The sequence below is a fragment of the Hemiscyllium ocellatum genome, chromosome 31 (assembly GCF_020745735.1).
Source record: "Hemiscyllium ocellatum isolate sHemOce1 chromosome 31, sHemOce1.pat.X.cur, whole genome shotgun sequence".
Taxonomy (NCBI): domain Eukaryota; kingdom Metazoa; phylum Chordata; class Chondrichthyes; order Orectolobiformes; family Hemiscylliidae; genus Hemiscyllium; species Hemiscyllium ocellatum.
The window spans coordinates 44,937,488-44,960,056 of record NC_083431.1 but is presented as its reverse complement, the minus strand read 5'-3'; the positions used below and the strand labels follow the sequence as shown (position 1 = coordinate 44,960,056).

General features: G+C 40.2%; 1 protein-coding gene across 2 annotated transcripts in view; it reads left to right on the top strand.

The window, feature by feature from the left end:
* LOC132830419 (lysine-specific demethylase 2B-like) overlaps positions 1-22,569 on the top strand; it is a 159,540-nt gene that overhangs the window by 51,048 nt on the left and 85,923 nt on the right. For both annotated transcript variants that reach the window (XM_060848098.1, XM_060848097.1), the window contains exons 2-4: positions 1,679-1,903; positions 9,673-9,816; positions 20,775-20,861. In XM_060848098.1, the coding sequence (XP_060704081.1) occupies positions 1,679-1,903; positions 9,673-9,816; positions 20,775-20,861 (456 nt within the window). The remainder of the gene's footprint in view (positions 1-1,678; positions 1,904-9,672; positions 9,817-20,774; positions 20,862-22,569) is intronic.

Sequence of the window (22,569 nt, the reverse complement as noted above, 5' to 3'; positions counted from 1 at the left end):
CCTATACATCCCTGAACACTGTGGGCAATTTAGCTTGGCCAATCCACCTAATCTGCACATCTTTGAATTGTGGGAGGAAATCAGAGGAAACCCAATCAGACACCGGGAGAATGTGCAATCTCCATGTAGACGGTCACCCAAGGCTAGAATCAAACCCAGGTCCCTGGCGCTGATGCAGCAGTTCTAACCACTGAGCTATCATGCCGCAACTTGTCTTACATACCAAAGTAATGCATTGCACATCTGTAATGTGTTTATTCCTGACCTGCAAAACCTGTTTTGTTTATCAAGTTGTACTACCAGCCTTGGCTAAGTTCAACTAGAGTAACTGGTCTGGTGAGGTTTGGGATCTCTTTAAAAAGGCGTCAACGTGTGGACCAAGAAAAACTATAGTATGTGAAAAAGCTGGTTCAACTCTGCAAAAGCTTTATTATTTGTTCCTGAGTTATTTCATAAAATAGATAACAAATTCCTCAACCATCTGATTTGCAGAATCATGAGTAACTGACATTTGCTGAAACATTGCATTCTGTATGCATTACAAAGAGATCATATAGTGCTAAATGTTTAGAAAGGCTTTCCCTTTTTTAAAAAAGGGTGTGATGTTTCTGAAATAATGAGTAGATTTTGCAATTTTTCTTTACTCATTTACGGGATCAGGGCATCACCAGAATTTATCACCCCTCCCAAATTGACTAGAGAGCAGTTAAAAGTCAACCATATTATTGTGGGTGTGCAGTTACATATAGGCCAGACCAACCAAGGATAGCAGATCTCCCTCCTTAAAAGATATTCATGTTCCAGATGGGTTTTATGGCACCCAACAATGGTTACATGATTGATATCAGGCCAGCTTTTCATTCTAGATTTTTACATAATGTAAATTTCATCTGTCATGGTGGGAATCAAATTTTTGCATCAAACCATTAGCCTAGGGTTCTGAATTATTAGAGCTGAAAATGTGTTGCTGGTTAAAGCACAGCAGGTCAGGCAGCATCCAAGGAACAGGAAATTCGACGTTTCGGGCCAGAGCCCTTCACCATTCCTGATGAAGGGCTCTGGCCCAAAACGTCGAATTTCCTGTTCCTTGGATGCTGCCTGACCTGCTGTGCTTTAACCAGCAACACATTTTCAGCTCTGATCTCCAGCATCTGCAGACCTCACTTTTTACTCTTCTGAATTATTAGTCCAGTGACATTGGGAATGTAGTGGCATGGTGATAATGTCACTGGACTAATAATTCAGAAGAGTAAAAAGTGAGGTCTGCAGATGCTGGAGATCAGAGCTGAAAATGTGTTGCTGGTTAAAGCACAGCAGGTCAGGCAGCATCCAAGGAACAGGAAATTCGACGTTTTGGGCCAGAGCCCTTCATCAGGAATGGTGAAGGGCTCTGGCCCGAAACGTCGAATTTCCTGTTCCTTGGATGCTGCCTGACCTGCTGTGCTTTAACCAGCAACACATTTTCAGCTCTGATCTCCAGCATCTGCAGACCTCACTTTTTACTCTTCTGAATTATTAGTCCAGTGACATTATCACCATGCCACTACATTCCCAGAGTGTAATGGTATTGAATTGAATGAGAATGGTTGGCTGAAAAAATGTTGCATTGTAATTGATATTAAGTCTTCCTGTTCCGTGGTTGTACCTTTTTTATAGTTTTTTTTTTGCTTTGATATAGTCCAGGGCCTCAGCAAGACTAAAACCGCGGCCTACCCCATCATCAGGACCCAAAATACTTGTCCATAAATCAACAAGTGGAGCGCGAAGACGCAGGACACGATGTCGCAAATGCGAAGCTTGCCAACGCTCGGAGTGTGGCGAATGCCACTTCTGCAAAGACATGAAGAAGTTTGGAGGTCCTGGCAGAATGAAGCAATCCTGTCTCAAGCGGCAATGTATTGCAGTAAGTGCAAAGATTTTTTTTAAAGAAAAGTATAATCGTTAACTAGTTTTAATACAGAATAATTTCCATGGAGCTGAACCTATCCTTTGATTTGATTTAATTCTGAGTTTGGCACAGCCAATTCTATTCTTAAATTTGTCTTGAGGGAGAAATGCTTGTAATGGGCAATTCAAAGATGTGCAGGTTAGGTGAATTGGCAATAGCAAATTGCCCATTGTGTTCAGGGATGTGTAGGTCAGGTACGTTAGGAGAAAATGTAGAGTAATAGGGTAGAAAAATGGGTCTAGGTGGGTTACTCTTCAGAGGGTCAGTGTGAACTTGTTGGGCAAAATGGCCTGTTTCCACACTGTATGGATTCTATGTTCTTTTGATTTTGGGTGGAATATTTTTGTCAAATAGAATTGATTGTTAGGAAAAGAAATGTATTCATTTCATATGTATTGAGTTATAGTTTATTGATTGATTATGTTTGCTGATGACACCAAAATTGGAGATGTAGAGGACAGCGAAAAAGGTTACCTCAGATTACAATGGGATCTTGATCAGATGGGCCAATGGGCTGAGAAGTGGCAGATGGTGTTTAATTTAGATAAATGTGAGGTGCTGCATTTTTGGAAAGCAAATCTTAGCAGGACTTATACACTTAATGGTAAGGCCCTAGGGAGAGTTGCTGAACAAAGAGACCTTGGAGTGCAGGTTCATAGTTCCTTGAAAATAGAGTCGCAGGTAGATAAGACAGTGAAGAAGGCATTTGTATGCTTTCCTTTATTGGTCAGAGTATTGAGTACAGGAGTTGGGAGGTCATTTTGCGGCTGTACAGGATATTGGTTAGGCCACTGTTGGAATATTGCATAAAAATCTGGTCTTCCTATTGGAAAGATGTTGTGAAACGTGAAAGGGTTCAGAAAAGATTTACAAGGATGTTGCCAGGGTCAGTGGATTTGAGCTAAAGGGTGAGGCTGATCAGGCTGGTGCTGTTTTCCCTGGAGTGTTGGAGGCTGAGGGGTGACTGTATAGAGGTTTATAAAATCATGAGGGGGATGGACAGGATAAATACCCAAGGTTTTTTCTCTGGAGTGGGGGAGTCCAGAATTCTAGGGCATAGGTTTAGGGTGAGAGGGGAAAGATGTATAAGAGACCTAAGGGGCAACTTTTTCACGCAGAGGGTGGTATGTGTATGGAATGAGCTGCCGGAGGAAGTGGTGAAGGCTAGTACAATTGCAACATTTTAAAAGGTATTTAGATGGGTATATGAATAGGAGGAGTTGAGGGATATGAGCCTGGTGCTGGCAGGTGGGACTAGATTGGGTGGGATATCTGGTTGACAAGGACGTGTTGGACCGAAGCTGTACATCTCTATGACTCTATGTAAAGCAGGTTTAGTTAAAATATAGAACCACCAATCAATCATCAGTCTTGGAAATTGACAAGAAATGATCTACTCAAACATGTGCATGCATGTGTCGAGAGTGTGGTGCTGGAAAAGCACAGCAGCGAATCGATTTTTGGCTCAAAACGTCGACTCTGCTGCTCCTCGGATACTGCCTGACCTGCTGTGCTTTTCCAGCACCACGCTCTCGACTCCAATCTCCAGCATCTGCAGGCCTCACTTTCGCTTATGTGACACCATCCTCCTTTACCTTAACTGTGTGTCTATTTGACTTGCTTAATTTTGTTAATAGTTTGATAGGACATGCTGCTCCAGTTGGATAAGAGACTTTTGCAATGTATTGTAATCCAAAATGCTCGCCTGACTGCTACTTTTTTTTCATGGAGATAATCAGCAAAAACAAACTGCTGTGTAGTTGGAAGATTCAGAGGAAGCTTGCAAACTCCAATTGTTGCACTTTTGAAATATTAAAGAATGGATTAATAAATTAATGTTTTCGTAACATTTTAGTAAAGTGTGTCGGAGGCTGAGGGTAACCTTATAGAGGTTTATAAAATCATGAGAGGCATGGATAAAGTGAACAGTCAAGTCTTTTCCCCCCAGGGTGGAGTGGTCCAAAACTAGTTGACATTATTCCCACCTCAGCTTAACCAATTTAAAAGGGACCTAAGGGGCAACGTTTTCATGTAGATGGTGGTGCAAATATGGAATAAACTGCCAGAGGAGGTGGTGGAGGCTGGTACAATTGCAACATCTTAAAAGGCATCTGGATGGATATCTGAAGAGGAAGGGTTTGGGGGATATGGGCCAAATGCTAGCAAATGGGAGTAGATTAATTTAGGTTGGAATGGATGAGTTCTGTTTCCATGCTGTACATCTCTATGACTGAGATGGAGAAAGTTACCAAAAACATGAAGATCTTGCATTCGTATAGAATATTTCATGGGTACAGGATGTTCTAGAGTATTTCATGCTCAATTAACTATTTCTGATGTGTAGTCACTTGTAAGAAAGAGGGGAGAAAAAGAGAATCTGAGGAAAGATCTTTGAAATAGTAGAGATGGATTTGATCCTACAAACATATTTAAATCTTAGAAAATAATTTGATGTAGATCACCTCAAGGATGCAGGTACTAACCAAAGTAATTATATTATATTGTATTGTAAATACTTCATTTTTATTTGCTCATAAGATGCAAGTTTCTCATGACCAGCATTTATTGCTCATCCCTTATGGTCCTTGACGTAGTGGGGGTAAGCTCTGTTTCGAATCTCTGCGTATTTTACAGTGTGGCTGAATATAATTCTGTAGATGCTCATAGATCCTTGTGGGTACCCAATTTTGAGCTGCTAGGTCTGATTTGAATATATTCTGTTTAACAAAAGTGTAGTGTCACACAATTTACTCATTATTTGAATTTAAACTTCCCCAACAGCTGTGGTGAGATTTGAAATTGTATAATTAAAGAATTTGAACTAACCTCTGGATTATTAGTCTGTAGTCTCTGCTGGTATATCCCCTACTTGATCATTAACATCAAGCCAGAGGACCAACAAAGGTTCAGTGTATCATGTAGGTGAGCATGTCAGGAGCAGCACTAAGAGTACGTAAAAATGAGGTACCAACTTAGTGAGACTACAGTATAAGACTGCAAGATTGCTAAACAGTGGAAACAGTATGCTATAGTCACAGCTAAGAGATTACCCATCTTCAAGACTAAAGGGAACAAAGCCATTGATGAGGATATCAGTGGCAGAAAAGCTTAGGCTGGGAATATGGTGAAGTAACAAAAGTCAAAAGGTTGTAAGATCAGTCACTTCTGTGATTGTTCACCACAAAATGTGCTTTCAATGACAGAAGTTGTGAGCAATCCTGTTCAGACTCCAGCAGTCCAGAGAACCATATGGAATCTCAGGCAAGGGGAGCTGAGTTTGTGGCAGAAGGAAAAAAGACCTTGGCTTTAGTCTGCCCAATATTTAATTGGAAGGAATTGCTAGATGTAGAATAATCAGTCTGATGATATTAAAACAGTGGATGATTGGGAGTTCTGATTGTGATAAGGTGAGACGGGGCAAGTTTAAAGGCAGTGTGTGAGCAAATTCTTTTACACAGGGTGATGGGTGTTAGCAGGGAAGGTGGTAGCAGATATATTAGCAAAGTTTTAAGGCGCCTTTGGACACACAAAGATGATCATGCAGGGAACAGAGGGATATGGGCCATATGCAGGAAGATAGGATTAGTTCAGAGTGGCATCATGGTCAGCATAGGCATCTTGGCCGAAAGGCCTATTCTTATGCCTTACAGTTGTGTCCCCCATCTGGAAACTGTTGTTTTGATACTGCCCAAGGGTACCATATAATCAAAATGAGAAATTGAAAGGGCACATGTATAGATTCTTGGGTCCATTAGGAGTAACGTTTTGGAAGTGGAAAGAGAAGATATTGATGGCTAGATTAGAATGGAAACAAGTGAATGCAGTCCACCCAGATATGATAGTGGAGAGCCATTGGAGGAAGATGTCAAAATCAATTGTCAAAGGCTGCAAACAGCTTAAACAATATAATGGGATTGTTTGCTTTTGTCACAGTAACATGACTTTCAGGGCTGTTTGCTGCTAATTTGGTAGGAACGACCATTTTTTTTAGATTACTTACAGTGTGGAAACAGGCCCTTCGGCCCAACAAGTCCACACCGACCCGCCGAAGCGCAACCCACCCATACCCCTACATATACCCCTTACCTAACACTACGGGCAATTTAGCATGGCCAATTCACCTGACCCGCACATCTTTGGACTGTGGGAGGAAACCGGAGCACCCGGAGGAAACCCACGCAGACACGGGGAGAACGTGCAAACTCCACACAGTCAGTCGCCTGAGGCGGGAATTGAACCCAGGTCCCTGGCGCTGTGAGGCAGCAGTGCTAACCACTGTGCCACCGTGCCGCCCTAGATTCAAAATTGGAATTCTGGGAATGGATTTGGAAGGAATTTGGGGAAGACTGAGCTTAAAGATGGGATGGTAGTTTGCAAGGGTAGTGTGGTCAGGGTTGGTTTTGTTTTCAATGTACTATGACAAATTTGCAGGAGAAAGGGATGAATATGAAGAAAAAGAACCCCCATAATTCTGTCACTTGAGAGCTAAGAAAGAAAGTTGCATGGTCATCAGTTCATTGGCAGCAAGGTAGGAAGGATGTGGAAGCTTTAGAACGAGTGCAGAGGAGGTTTACCAGGATGTTGCCTGGAATGGTAGGAAAATCTTATGAGGAAAGGCTGAGGCACTTGGGGCTGTTCTCATTGGAGAAGAGAAGGTTTAGGGGAGATCTGATAGAAGTGTATAAGATGATTAGGGGTTTAGATAGGGTAGATACTAAGAACCTTTTACCGCTAATGGAGTCAGGTGTTACTAGGGGACATAGCTTTAAATTAAGGGGTGGTAGGTATAGGACAGATGTTAGGGGTAGATTCTTCACTCAGCGGGTTGTGAGTTCATGGAATGCCCTGCCCGTATCAGTGGTGAACTCTCCTTCTTTATGGTCATTTAAGCGGGCATTGGATAGGCTTTTGGAAGTTATTGGGCTAGTATAGGTTAGGTAGGATTCGGTCGGCGCAACATCGAGGGCCGAAGGGCCTGTACTGCGCTGTATCCTTCTATGTTCTATGTTCTAAGGTCAGCAAAGGCTGGGTCTCATTACAAAAGTTCAGTGAGGGCTAAAGAAATTTGGAAATGCAGCTCTAAGTGAACCATGGGAGAGAGATTTCCAGAGATGGATACCAAAAGAGAGATGGGCTTTGGAGGGGGAAGAGAAATGCAGGTGAAGAACAATACATGCTCATGATCAAAGATGACCTGTTTTTCCATCTGCAGCGTTAGGGAGGGCACCTTCCGTCAGCAGGAGCATGTTTGTGAATAAGAGTGAATGCAGTTTACATCGAGGGTGGGATTAAAGGATGATTCGAAGGTAGTGAATTTAAAGCAAACTTTGAACACAACTCATGATGTTAAAATCACCTAGAGTGAGAAGTTACTTGATATCGAGGCTACGAGCAGGAAAGCAGCGATGATCACTCATTGAGAAAATGGCATAGTGCACAAGCATGTGCTGCATAATGTGTACTTTAAATGGTGAAACAAGATGAATAAATGAGGAGCAGGTGTCATAGGAGTCTGGGGGCAAACCTAGGTAAACAGCAACAGTTTGGGTCTTAATTTGGCGACATACTTGCATGATCACCAAGGTGTAAATTTTGAAACTTTTGTTTTTAAGAAAAAGTATTTTTTTTAAATTAAAGCAACTTATTGTACTGCAGCATGCTTGTTTGCCTTTGATTATGTTGTTTTGCTACCCAGTTGCTGGAATATTAGTTGAAAGTAATTCAGGAATTACTACTCTAGTGTTTGAAAAGATGCGTTTTGTCAAAGCTGTTCATTATTGCATTCGTCAGGTCAATTTGCAAAAATATCAATTAAAGAAGAAAATCAACATTTTATATTGCATAAGAAGGAGAATGCAGCATTTTTGGCAAATGAACACTGGTAGACGCATTACTATGGAGAATATACCCATTAATGATTGACAGTTAACAGCCAGGTTTTGCTTAAATTTCAATCCAGGTCGACTCTGTTAAGAGCATGCCCTAAAAATTGCAACACTGAATGTCTGAGATCAATTTTGTTGAGTTTGAACACAAGCAGTGTATGCACGTGTTTTTTCTGTCTGCAAAGAATAGCACCAGCACATACATATTTAGGATTCTGAATAACTCGTCTGATTTTTTTTTTACATCCAATGTGAACATCTGATAGTGTTGTGTGGTCTTAAGGCCACCCTGCATATTCAGTAAACCTGACAACGGAATAGGTGTAAGCACCTTCAACAAGCATGACCGTGTCAACAACTGCACAGTATTCTTAATGGTTCAAATTTGTATGCATTGGGTCTGTGCTCCGCACTAGCAGGCAACTTCTTTCTCAAAAGCAAGCTTGAAAAAAAAAGCAATAGCTGAATCTGTGCAAGAGCAATAAGCTTCTCAGTGATAAGATACAGTGAGTATTTTATATATCCATATGTCTCACTGTATCCCTCATAGTTACAGGCTGCCTAAAATGCACAGAAGCCATGTCAGTTTACCCCACCTTATGCATGACTGGTTCTGCAGAATATGAATTGACAACTGGTTGAATAAATTGTTACAACCAATCTTGAGCAAATTTTCCATATATGTGATTGAGACCTTTATTTGTGCAGACCATACAGAACTTGCATGTCGATAGCCATGCAGCATCAATGTGCTTAGTTGACATTTTACTACCCTATTCAACCAATTGCTTCTGGAGTGGCACATATCACATTACAATGTGGTGCTATGTAATTGCTATTTTGATGCGCCACCATTTCCATGAATCATATTCATTGATCTCCAGGTTGCAGAGTTGAATTCAACAAAATTAGAAAAATGCTTACATAGATATGTTGCCATGGGATCCTAAATAACCTAGGGCTTACTAACATGCTTGGAACACATTGGGATTCCAACAATTTCATTGCACTTTGAGTGAACAAACCAGGGCACATGGAAGAAACCCATGTAGATGTGGGGAGTATGTTCAGAGTCCACACAGTTGCCCAAGACTGGAATTGAACCCACGACCTTGACACTGAGGCAGCAGTGCCACCCAATGGCCCACAATTTTACACTCCGGTTGTAACCCAGTGAAATACAAACCATTCATTAACACTCCAGGGTATCCTATTCTTTGAGACACATTGGATGAGGTCATAGTTCCTGCAAAACTGACTGACCTACTTTTTCTTCAGATCCTTCACAAAAGTAACACCCATATGCTACTAACTTGAAATCCAAATCTTCCCTGAACTAGTCTTGAATCCTTATCTCACTGATGTGTTGAAAATGTGTTGCCAAATTATTAGGATGGTTAATACAATTATTTTAATAGTGCTAATAAGTTATGCAAGTTTTGCTTTATGCCAAAGGACTATGTAGAGTGTATGTCAACAGTTGCTTGCTGTAGGTTTTGAGATTCCTTGCACAAATAGTATAAGCGTAATCATGCTGCTTTAGACCAATATCTATAACACACACCACAGTAGCTTGAGATAGACACTGCAACCAGTTTGTCATGGGTGATTTCTGGCTTCTGCTCAACAAATATCCAAGCTGTGTGGTTGTAATTAGAAAGTCCAAGTTGGATTAAACCTGTGCTTCTACATATGTCACCTCCAAATTTATCCTGAGTTCCAAAATGTCATCAAAACTAAAGTAATGAAATGAGTAGTGGTATTAGAAATAGTGTATTTTACATTGCATATTATTTTGGACTCGACTAGAATCTAATGATCTCCAATACTTTGTTGCAGCCTGTACTACCACACACTGCAGTCTGCAAGATTTGCGGTGAGGCAGGAAAGGAAGACAATGTGGTGGATGAAGCAGAGAAATTTAACTCTAGCTTAATGGAATGCTCCATCTGCAATGAAATATTACACCCAGGATGTCTGAAGGTATGTTTGACCTAATTAACCTCATTGGTCATATTTTAAAATTCCTAAATTTTTGGGTTTTTTTTCAGATTCAAAAGGTTGTTGATGATATCAATTTGAATGGTGTGAAAAAGACAAATATTATTTTAATTGGATAGTTTAGTGCCAGTGGTAGTAGTATCATTTACAGCACAGAAGATCATTTGGCTCATCAAATCCATGCTGGCTATCTACAGAGCAATCCAATCATTGACATTCTTCCACTCGATCATTTAACTCTGGAGTTATTTCAGTAAACTGCCCAACCACTTTCCTTTTTGGATCATTCATAAGCTTCACTTCCATTATCCTCCTCGGCAGTGGGCTCAAGATCTTTACCACTTGATGTCTTTTTTTAAAAATAAAAATTAGCTTCCCATGCATTTATTGCCTAAAATCTTAGTACCAGTACTAAGGGACATGGATTTATTAGTTAATGTGAATGGTTTTACCTTGTCTATGTAACATAAGCCTGTCATAATCTTGAATACTGTTATCAAATCTAATCTTATTCTATTTTCCTCCAAGGAGAGCAACCCCAGCCAGTCTAACCCAGTCTTGTAACAAAAATTCTTCATCCCTGGAACCACTGTGGCAAATTTTTCCTGCAGTCTCTTGAAAATGTTTGCATCTGTCTCAAGAATACATTACATCAGTGACCAAAACCGATATATAAAAGAATTCCGCCCAATACCCCTCTCTTTGTATTCTATCTCTTTTTATGAAGCCCAAGATATCATAAGCTTTGCTACCATGCTCTCAATAAGTCTTTCCACTAAACATCTACTCTGTCAAGTCCCTTTATAATCTTGCATGTTTCAATAAGGTTTCCTCTCACTTTGAAACTCCAGTGGACACAGGCCCAACCTGACCCATCTTTTCCTTTTATAAACCCTTCATCCCATGACTCGGATGTGTGAGCCTTTAATAGTTACATTCTTAAATACGACTTAAGGCATCTGTTACATATACGGTCTCCACAATATTCTGTACAATCACTGCGAACCTTACTAATTTATCTCCAATCCCCTTGCAATAAATGGCAACCTTTTATTTGGCTTCCTAATTGCTTGCTGTATCTGCACATTCACATTTTGTAACTTACGTACCAGGATTTGCACACTCCTATATAATTCTGCGTTCTCCAATCTCTCTCCATTTAAGTATGTTGCATTTCTTCCTGCCAAAGTGGACAAATTCATATCATCCCTCGTTATAATCAGCGGCTACTAAATTTTACTCACTCACTTAACCTATCCTTATTCATTTTTATACTTCGAAGTTGGTAGGAAAGTACACAGTGTCATTAGACAATTTTAGTAACTGTGAAGCCAATCCTCTAGTTTTATCCAATATCTCCACTTCTCCAACAAGACCCCACCAACTCTCCCACCCATCCCAGCTTTCAGGCACATGCACTTGCGCACACTGCAGAGTGAGCTGTTATTTTGTGTAGTAGCCATTTTAACTGACACTTGACAAAGTACCTTTTTAGAGCTCCAAGCATACCATAACTTTCCTTTCAGTTGCTAATTATTTTCTTAAGGAACTCTAAGTTAGTCAAATACTTTCCCTTTCACAAAAGTGTTTCCTCTGCCTCGTTTGTACTAAATTCTCCTAAGTGCATCGCTGTAAAAGTCTTTAATAATAGATTCTTGCATTTTCCCTGATGTTAAAATAACTTATGACACGGTGGTGAGCCCTTCTGTCATTTAAACCAAAAACCCAGAAAAGCTCCCCTTGCCTCATAATCTCTTTAAAATATGAGTGACAGACAACTCCCACATTTCACTATTTAAAGAAAATAACATCAATTTATTTTTTAACTGTAAAAGTGAACATTAAACAACTATTTGCAATTCTAAGCCCCCCCTTTCTCTTAACTGCTTATTACCTGCTTCCAACTTTATAGCAGTATGCTTTCCAATAGGAAACTTATTAAAATTACATCAACTTAATTTCAAAACCACATAGCCAATGTGGTCTTCTGTGACTTCACTCTTCTGGCTGCTGAATTCTCTGTCATCATCTTTCTTTTTACTGTGAGTGTGTTTCATATGAAAAGGTACCTCTTGATGGGGAGTGTTTCCTGTATCGTGGATCCATCTCGATGGCAGTTACTCTCTTTCCAGTTTTCAAAATGTCTGCATTTTTATATCCCCAACATTGAGTCTTCTCATTGGCAAAACAATAAATTCAAGTTCAATTGGGTTTTAGTATCTTGGGGCATAATTTAAACTAGTTAAATTTGAATTGTTGGGATCCAAGATGGCGGCAACCCAGCAAGACTGAGTCCACAGTGCTCTACCCAAAACTTGGGAAAAGTGGGCTATCCACCCCCACCACACTCACTAAACCATTTATAATAGTTGTTAACCTTAAATAGTTACCTATTAGTACATTTAAATAGTCTAATACTAGCTGGAAAATGAGTAAAGGGAAGGGAACAGGCGGCTCTAAGAAAGCAGGGACCCCTCCCCCACCCTCTCCCTCTTCATCTGCAACAAAGGTGTCTTCAGCTACTTCAGGAGATTTACCAATGAAGATGAGCTTTGAGGAGATGTTTGCCAGGTGGGAGGCGAAGATTGATGCTTTTATCGATGAGTCTCGACAGAGCAGAGAAGCACTATCAGCCGAGCTGCAGAAGCAGGGCAGAGACATTCAGGAATTGGAGTGCCGAGTCAGAGAGGTGGAGTCGAAGGCCGCAGCCTCAGAGACTGGGATAAAATCAACAGCCGACCACATCCGTTTTCTCGAGAATCGAGTCCAGAACCTAGAAAACCACATTGATGACCTCGAAAATTGATGTCGTAGAAAAAATATTCGGTTGTTGGGCCTGCCCGAGCAGGAAGAGGGAGGTCAGCTGACAGCATTCTTAGAGCATTGGCTGCCACAACTTTTAAATCTGCAGGCTGGATCAGGCCAGGTAAGGGTAGAATGGGCCTACCGGGTCACAGTACGTGGGCCCGGCTCAACCCAGCGCCCACGCCCGGTCCTGTTCCAGCTGCAGAGCTATAGGGAGAGGCAGATGCTCCTGGAAGCCTCAAGAAATCTGGGAAAAGATCCCCAAGCTATGACCCACAAAGGATCCAGGATCATGCTGTTCCAGGACTTCTCCCCAGCTTTGGTCCGAAAGAGGAAGGCATTCGATGAGGCGAAGAAGCGTTTAAGGGACTTAAATATCCAGTACTCCTTACGATATCCAGCGACGCTACGCCTTAGCCACGAAGGATCCATATATAACTTCGGATCACCGGAGAAGGCTAAGGAATTCTTGGACTCTCTTAAATAAACTGTAAGAGATTGTGGACGCTGGTCTGCCTTTCCCATTATTTTGGTTTACATCCCTTCATCTTTTCTTATATTCCCAAATATATTTAGATGTGGGTGGGGGTGGGGTGTTCACTGTTAACTCTAGCTTTATATTATATTTGAATTCTCCTCATTTTATTGAGGAACACCTGGGTCAAGGATGGGGCACTGGTTGGAAGAGGGTAAGATGGACTGTGGGAGAGGAAGTGACGCTCCCTGGGAACAAGGGAGAAAATCTCCAATTCGGAATGTTTTATATTTTTTATACTTAGAAAGAGTTTTTTGTTATATTGTTTTGAGTGTATCAGAGAATCTTTACTTTTGTAAATCTTGTATGCTCCATGCTCGGGATGTTCTAAATAGGGTTTCCCCTCCCGAGGGGTCTCGGATCTGTCCAGATGATTATGGCTGAACAGTCGGTTAAGTGGTGCACCTGGAATGTCAGGGGGAGTAATTCGCCAGTTAAAAGGAAGAAAATATTATCAAATCTTAAGAAGGAGAGAGTTGATATAGCTCTCCTACAGGAGACACACCTGTCGGATAAAGAACACTTAAAATTACGACAGGGCGGATTTGACCAGGCCTTTTTTTCCTCTTTTAATTCAAAAAGCAGGGGAGTCGTTATCCTTGTCCGGAAGAACTTCCCTTTGAAAATTCTAAATCAGATAAAAGACGAATCTGGACGATATATTTTGATTAAAGCCCTCATAAATGGAGAGGAATATGGGATCTTAAATGTATACTGCCCCCCAGCACACCCCTTTAAATTCATAACGGAAGCTTTTTCAAAACTGATGGCCTTTGGTGCCCGTCATACAATTATAGGGGGAGACTTTAATTGTATTATGGATCCGGAAATAGACAGGATTCCCAAGAGTGCCGCTGGAGTATCTGCCAGATCTAGACAACTGGCGGACCTGAATAAAGAATTAGGATTGGTAGATGTATGGAGATGTCTCCATCCACAGGGTAGAGATTTTTCTTTCTACTCTAATCCACATAAATGTCACACAAGAATTGGTATGTTTTTTGCCCCATCGATTTTTCTAAACTCTATAGCAACCTGTAAAATAGGTACTATAGCAATCTCTGACCATACCGCTGTATACATGGAAACTAAGGTAAAGAACAATGGGACATCTGTTCGGCATTGGCATATGGACCCCTTCCTGATAAAAGATAGCAAATTTTTAAAGTACATCTCCCAAGAACTTAAAACTTTTTTAGAAATTAATACTGGTACGGCTAGCAATCCGTCAATGATGTGGGAGACCATCAAAGCTTATGCACGAGGTTTGATCATCTCCTATTCAGCGACCCAGAGGAAAATGAAGGGAGAGCAACAGCGTCTGCTCGAAGCTCGCCTAAAAGCAGCCGAAACAGCATATGCTGATAGACCTTCTATCACAAAATTGCAGAGGATTACAGCTCTTAGGACAGCTTTAAACACCGCGCTTACTCAAACGGCTAAAAGGGAAATATTATTTGCGAAACAAAGATTATATGAATATGGCGACAAACCGGGTAGATACTTAGCATTTCTTGCAAAGAAAAAGAAAGCCCCTCAAACTATTCCGACCATCAAGGAAAGTACAGGTACCCTGACTCATGATCAAAAAAAGATCAATGCGACCTTTAAAGAATTTTATTCTGAACTATATAGATCACAGGATTGTGAAGATAGGATTAGGACGATGCAGTCATTTTTTAAAAATTTGACCTTCCCGGGCCTGACTCCGGAACAGGTGTCGGCCCTAAATACCCCTTTAACAGTCCAAGAAATACTTGAGGCAATTAGGCAACTTCAGAGCGGAAAAGCACCGGGCCCGGATGGTTTTCAAGCTGAATTCTATAAAGAATTTACAGGAATATTGGTTGACCCACTTATGGATATGTATAATTTTGCGCATAGTCAGGTCTGTCTCCCGCCCATGCTGAAAGAAGCAAATATTTCTCTTATCATCAAAAAAGGAAAAGACCCAGAAGATTGTGCATCTTACAGACCAATATCCTTACTAAATGTAGACTTTAAAATTCTCTCAAAAATGTTAGCACTAAGACTAGAAAGGGTACTGCCATATATTATAAAGGAGGACCAGACGGGGTTTATTAAGGGCCGCAGATCATCCAATAATATCAGAAGGGTCTTGAATATGATCCAAGCCTGTCATCAGGGAAAGATACCAGGAGTAGTAATTTCATTGGATGCGGAAAAGGCATTTGATAGGGTTGAATGGTCATATTTATTTTACACATTGGAAAGGTTTGGCGTTGGACAGGTGTTTACCAAATGGGTTTCAACATTGTATAATGACCCCAAAGCAGCTGTTATTACTAATGGGTTAAGATCGGATGGCTTCAGTGTGGGTAGGGGCTGCCGTCAAGGATGTCCTCTCTCACCATTGTTATTTACACTGATAATCAAACCATTAGCAGAAGCCATCCGGACTGATCCTAATATAACGGCCCTGAGGATTGGTACAGGTAAACACAAAATTACCCTCTATGCAGATGACGTTCTCTTATTCCTCAGTAATCCTTTAATGTCAGTGCCTCGTCTAATTCAAGTTATTAATACATTTAGTGCATTCTCAGGCTAAAAATTAATTTTTCAAAATCGGAAGCCAATGGGTGGTCTGGCTATGATACCCCACTTAATGGACGGATCCCCTTTTCCCTTCCGTTGGTCCCTGGAGGGCTTCTTATATTTAGGTATTTTTATCACGCCAGTATTTGATCAGCTGTATAGGGCTAATTTTGTACAATTAATGGAAAGGATAAGGCAGGACCTCCAGCGATGGAGAGACCTTCCGATTTCCTGGCTAGGGAGAATAGCATTAATTAAAATGAATGTTCTGCCCCGTCTCTTATATCCTATGAGAATGCTCCCGCTGATGCTGCCAAGGCTAGCCCTACGTAAATTGTATGGCTGGTTGGGCTCCTTTATTTGGAACCAAAGACGGCCCCTTATTAAGCTGAAGAAGCTACAGCTTCCACAGGCAAGGGGAGGACTGGACTTCCCAGACTTTAGGAAATATCAGTTAAGCTCCCTACTAAGTTACATAGCTGATTGGGTTTCATCTGATCCACAATCAATTTGGCTGGATATCGAAGCCTCCCAAGTAAAATACCCACTTATTAACCTTTTATTTTCAGATAAGAGGAAAATCATTACAGACCACTGTAAAAATCCCATAATATTAAACACAATTAAGGCCTGGAATATAATGCGGCAAAATGAGGGTAACTCACATAAAACATCCCCCCATGCACCAATAGTAGGTGCATGGGGATTCCAACCGGGGATTACAGATGCCACCTTTAAACTCTGGAGATCCAGGGGCATCTCATGCTTAGGGGATCTATTTAAAGATGGGATCCTGATGTCCTTTGAGCAGCTGCGTCTGAAATTCGGAATACCTAACGGGGATCTCTTTCGATACTTCCAAGTTCGAGATTATATACAGAGGGAGACTACATTAATAGATAGTCTTTTTATAAATCAGACAGAGAACGTAATGTCTTACGACCAGCGGGGGCATCCTCCATTAGTACTATATACCATTTGCTACATGATGGAGTCTCAGGAGTCATGGATGACCTGCTTAAAACATGGGAGCAGGACTTGGGGCTAGAAATCTCTGAGGATATGTGGAATGACATTTGGGAAAATGCTAGAAGAATTGCTATCTGTAACAGAACTCAGGCTATCCAACTAAAGATACTTCATAGGGCCCATATAGCTCCGGCTCGACTGGCAAAATTTAAGGCAGGAGCATCTCCAATGTGTCCTAAATGCAAAATAGAGGTGGGTACTCTTGTACATTGTCTGTGGACTTGTCAGAAAATCCGCAGATACTGGACTAAAGTGGCAAATACCCTGACAGAAATTTTAGGAACGGAAATTAGGGTGGACCCTGTATCTCTCCTTTTGGGCTTTTCGAACCTCTCATCTCTGGATATGCATGGGAAGAGACTATTTTCTATTCTCTCTTTCTGTGCAAGGAAAAATATTTTGGTGAACTGGGTGGCTGAGGGCCCCCCTGGACTTTCAAATTGGCACAGATTAATTATGGAATATATCCCCCTTGACTTCCTCACAAATATGGTACACCGAAAGACTGAATTATTTTATAAAATATGGCAGCCCTTTTTGAATTATATAAATGCAGATATTTCGGCTATCCTAACAAGGGCTTTTATTTAGTGAAGATTTCAGATCGGGCTGCTCCGGGGCCCCTTGGGAGAGGAATCCTGCGCGAATACGGGTTTTATTATATTTGATGTTTATACATTCCGAGCATGTAAGAGACTTAGGTATACACTCTGGTTAGTTATAGGTTAGATTAGTAGAAAGTTGAGTTTTTTTTTCTTTCTTTTTTTGTTTCTTTTTTTTTCTTTTTTTGTTTTCTTTCTTTCTCTTTTCTTTGTTAAATTATGACTATTGTATATATGATTTAATTGTACATCAATGTTTGTATTTGAGAGTTTTGTTTATTTTTGTAAATTTGCAAAAAATGTTAAATTTCAATAAAAATATCTACAAAAAAAAAATTGAATTGTTGTCAAAACAACAACCAAAACTCTGGTATCCATTTCATAGCCAAATGTTACATATTTTCAATTTTCCAGTACACTCTGGGACTGCCATCTAGTCATATACACCGATGCTTGTAATCTGTCAGTTCAGAATAGCATTCACCCTCTCAAAGGTACAGTGCGCGCCTTCAACTTCATAACAATATATATGATACCGTATGCAGTTTGTTCCAGAATGTGTGAAATGGGTACATTTTAAGGATAGAACATTACAGCGCAGTACAGGCCCTTCAGCCTTTGATGGTTTCACAGGTCAGCGCAACAATCTGAAGCCCATTTAACCGACAGTATTCCATTTTCGTCCATATGTCTGTGCAATGGCCATTTAAATGCCCTTAAAGTTGGTGAGTCTACTAGTGTTGCAGGCAGTGCATTCCACGCCCCTACTACTGGGTAAAGAAATTACCTCTGACATCTGTTCTATATCTATGACCCTTCAATTTAAAGCTAGCCATCACCATCTGAGAAGAAAAAGTGGTCAGAGAGCCTATTTAACCCTCTGATTATCATGTATGTTTCAATTAAGTCACCTCTTAACCTTCTTCTCTCCAACAAAAACAGCCTCAAGTCCATCGGCCTTTCCTTGTAAGACCATCCCTCTATACCAAGCAACATCCAAGCAAATCTCCTCTTGAACCCTTTCCAAAGCTTCCACATCCTATAATGCGGTGACCAGAACTGTACACAATTCTCCAAGTGAGGCCACACCAGAGTACTGTACAGCTGCAGCATGACCTAGTGGTTCCAAAACTCAATCCCTCTACTAATAAAAGCTAACACACTCTGTGCCTTCTTAACAACCCAATCAACCTGGGCGGCAACTTTCAGGGATGTATGTACACGGACACAGATCTCTCTGCTCATCTACACGACCAAGAATCTTACCATTAGCCTAGCACACTTTATTCATGTTACTCCTTCCAAAGTGAATCACCGCTCACTTTCTTCCACATTAAACTCCATTTTCCCAGCTCTGCAGTTTATCTATGTCCCCCTGTAATCTACAAAAGCCTTCTGCACTGTCCACAACTCTACCGGCCTTAGTGTCATCCACAGGTTTACTAACCCATCCTTCTATGCCCTCATCCAGGTCATTTATAAAAATGACAAACTGTAGTGGACCCAAAACGGATCCTTGCGGTACCCAACTAGTAACTGAACTCCAGGATGAACATTTCCTATCAACCACAACCCTCTGCCGTTTCAGTTAGCCAATTTCTAATCCAAACCACTAGACCTACACTTCACAAAACCATGTTGACTATCCCTAATCAACTTATTCCTTTCTTGAGGATTATAAATCCTATCTCTTGTAACCTTTTCCAACACTTTACCCACAACTGAAGTAAGGTTCACTGGTTTATAATTACCAGGTTGTCTTTACTCCCCTTCTTGAACAAGGGAACTACATTTGCTATCTTCCAGTCTTGCAATATTCCTGGAAACAATGGCTTTGATCTTTGTCATCAAAGACTTTACAATCTCCTCCCTGGCTTCCCAGAAAATCCTTGGATAAATCCCTTCCTGTCCAGGAGACTTACCTATTTTTACACTTTCCAGATTTCTAACACCACCTCCTTCTGAACCGCAATCCTGTCTAGTCTAGTAGCTTGTATCTCAGTATTCTCCTCGACCCCATTCACATTGACTTTTTCCAATGTGAATACTGACAAGATATTCATTTAACACTTTCCCTATCTCCTCTGACTCCACACACGGCTTCCCGCTACTATCCTTGATTGGCCCTAATTTTACTTTAGCCATTCTTTTATTCCTGATATAGCTGTAGAAAGCCTTGGGATTTTCCTTGATCCTCGCCAACGGCTTTGCATGTCCCCTCCTGGCTCCTCTTAACTCTTTCTTTAGGTGTTTAGGATATGTTTAGCTTTCTTTGTGAGCAAATATTCAATGATGTGTAGCTTTTTTCATGTAAAAAAGATAATTTAGTACTGAATCAATTTAAAGCTTTAAACAGTTACTGTTTTTTAGAATAGACATGCCTAAAGAAACTGCGGTTGCTACCCTGGAGACGGACTGAAAAGTTTCTCAGCAATGCCTGTAAGCAAGGCTGCCCGAGATATTACCTGGAGTATTGTGTACAAATTTGATCTCTTTATCTAAGAAAGAATGTACTTGCCATAGAGGGAGTTAAACTGCAGTGCACTAGATTAATCCCTAGGATAATGGAATTGTTTTGAGGAGACTCGGTCAATATTTCCTATGGTTTCAAAGAATGAGAGTTGATCTCATTGAAACCTAGAAATTTTTCATGGGCTGTGACAAGATCTGTACAGCTAGAATATTTTTCCTGACAGGAGAGCCAAAATGTAGGTGAATTTAAGAGGAATTTCTTCACTCAGTATAGTGAATTTTTGGTATCTTTTCCCCCTGATGGCTGTAGAAGCTCAATCATTGAGCAGGTTCAAGATCAAAATTGGAGGATTTCTGGAGACTAATGACATTAAGGATTTAGAAAGAGTGCAAGAAAATGGCTTTGATGTGGACCATTTATGTGTACTTGGCTTATTTCAGTCAAGCTGTATTTGCAGTCCATCAATATGCATGAAAATTGACTAGTGCCTTGCTAAAATCTGGGTTTACTTTGATATCTGCCATGTGAGACTTGGCATTCCCAGCAAGTTGAATTTCTGAATGTTTCAGCTGGACAGGGTGGGTCATGAAGTAAGAGTTCTGTTACTCAGCACTTGTCTCCTTTGTAATAAGTCCAAAGTGATAAAATAAGCCACAGACAGTGGAATAGTATTAACATTTGCAAATAGTATTAACATTTTCAACAACTGTACTTTGTACTACAAAATTGAGCTAATTATTGTTCAATCTTTCCTTCAATCAAAATATGCCTATTTTTATTTCTTTGAAAAAATCCCTAATTGCTAACTATTTGCCTGCTATGTATTATTGACATTTTGACCGATCTTGATGACGTGCTTCAGTTATCTAACTACTTTTGATCTGAAATGTTTGATTCGTGCATGTGTATAATACATTAATGTTCTTTTTAACATCAGGTGGAGGAGTCTGAAGGGCTTATAAATGATGAGTTGCCAAATTGCTGGGAATGTCCAAAATGTAACCAGGAAGGAAAAACAGGCAAAGTAAGTGTTGATGAAGTAATTTTTTTTTTGAAGAAAATTTCTGATTGAAAGGAATTTTAAGCCTAACATAGAAAACTGAGGAAAGATTTGGGCCTGAGTAATTTCTGTTCAGAAATTTATTTTTAGCTAGAAGTAATAGAAATTAATTCTGATTGATTGTTCCGCAATTTTATAAGTTTCTATGTTTCTACTATAAAATCTCCATTATCTTGTATAATGGAGGGAAGTTCTCATCTTTCTGTCTCTTCCTTCCCCACTACCACCCCACTTTCATGCACCCTGGCTCTTTGCTCCTTCCCTCCATTTTATAGATCTGCAATAAACCAAATTGAATATTTTATTAACTGACCATCTTGGGCTCTGAAAACGCAAAGATATTTGGTTTGCCATGTACACACGTCACTAAATTCAATCATACAGCATCCTCTTTCTATCTCTCTATCTTTAATAACCAGATGATAAGGGGGAAAATTGGCTCCTCTCTTTTTATTTCCCCCCATCTCAGTCAGTTGCAATAACAATTTTATTATTTAGCATATAGCCATTGCACTTCAACTAAAATGTTATATTAGTCAAAATTAAGGAGACAATTTGGCAAAGTTTTATTGAGTGAAAGAAAAAGCATTTTATTACCTCCTAAACCTGAGAAAAAAATGAATAAAGTACAACATCAAACACATGCAAACACAGGTAACATTTTTAAAAAGGAGTGTGTACCTGGTATAAACAAGAAGAATAAAGATTATGCACTTTGAAAGTTCTTTGAGTTGTTAAGTTGTTTAGATTTTAAAGTGAGATTACAATTGTTTAACGGTCTCCTTAGCAGTGGTGAAGTTTGTAGATACCTTTTCAAATTCTCAGTGAGTGGTTATTTCCTCAATTTGCTTTTTGAGTGTTGGCTGCAGAAATAATGACCAGAAATAGGGAAAGAGAAATGTTTAATTCCTATCCTTTCATTTTCCCCCTCTGCTGTGCTGCTGAGACACAGCTACTGAAATACCATATACTGTATTCACAAGTCTGGCTCCATTGTCTAGTGTGGCCAACTGGCAGGTGTTCCTTTCAACACCTAAAATGAGATTATCATGCAGATGTGAATTTGCAGTTGTTGAAAAATTTCTGATGCTGGTTCAGTTGCTTTTTTTCGAAGACTTTAGATAAAATATACATTTCATTTGAGAATAGGGTTAGCCACTCAACACTGGACTTCAGTCTGTAGCCAGTGCTGGCTGCAACCAATTTAGACCCAAGTTTCTTTTGAAAAAAAAATTTCATCTACAAAAGATGTCAAATATAATAGTCAGATAATGGATGTTAATATTTGATACGCCATGTTTATCACTATCATCTCACACTCTATTTCTACCTATCTATGTACAACTGAAACACTACTTCCAAATTATTTGGGGACCTGGTTAACAGTAGAAATTCTAAACAATTTGTAACCAAATCTACTCAGATGGGTTTGCCAGTACTGAAGTAATTCCTGTAAAATTCCATGACATTGATGATTGGTCTGCCATCTTATAGCCTAGATGGGTGATCCTGTCACTGGACTCTTTTTTTCCCCCCCACCTCCCCACCCCACTCCAAGCACCCCAAAAGGTGCTTGAGACCTGCATTATACAGCTGTGGTCAATTTGAAGATGTCACGTTACCCCATACTAGATTTCAGTTGTATTCATCTTTACATTAGTGTTATTTTGAT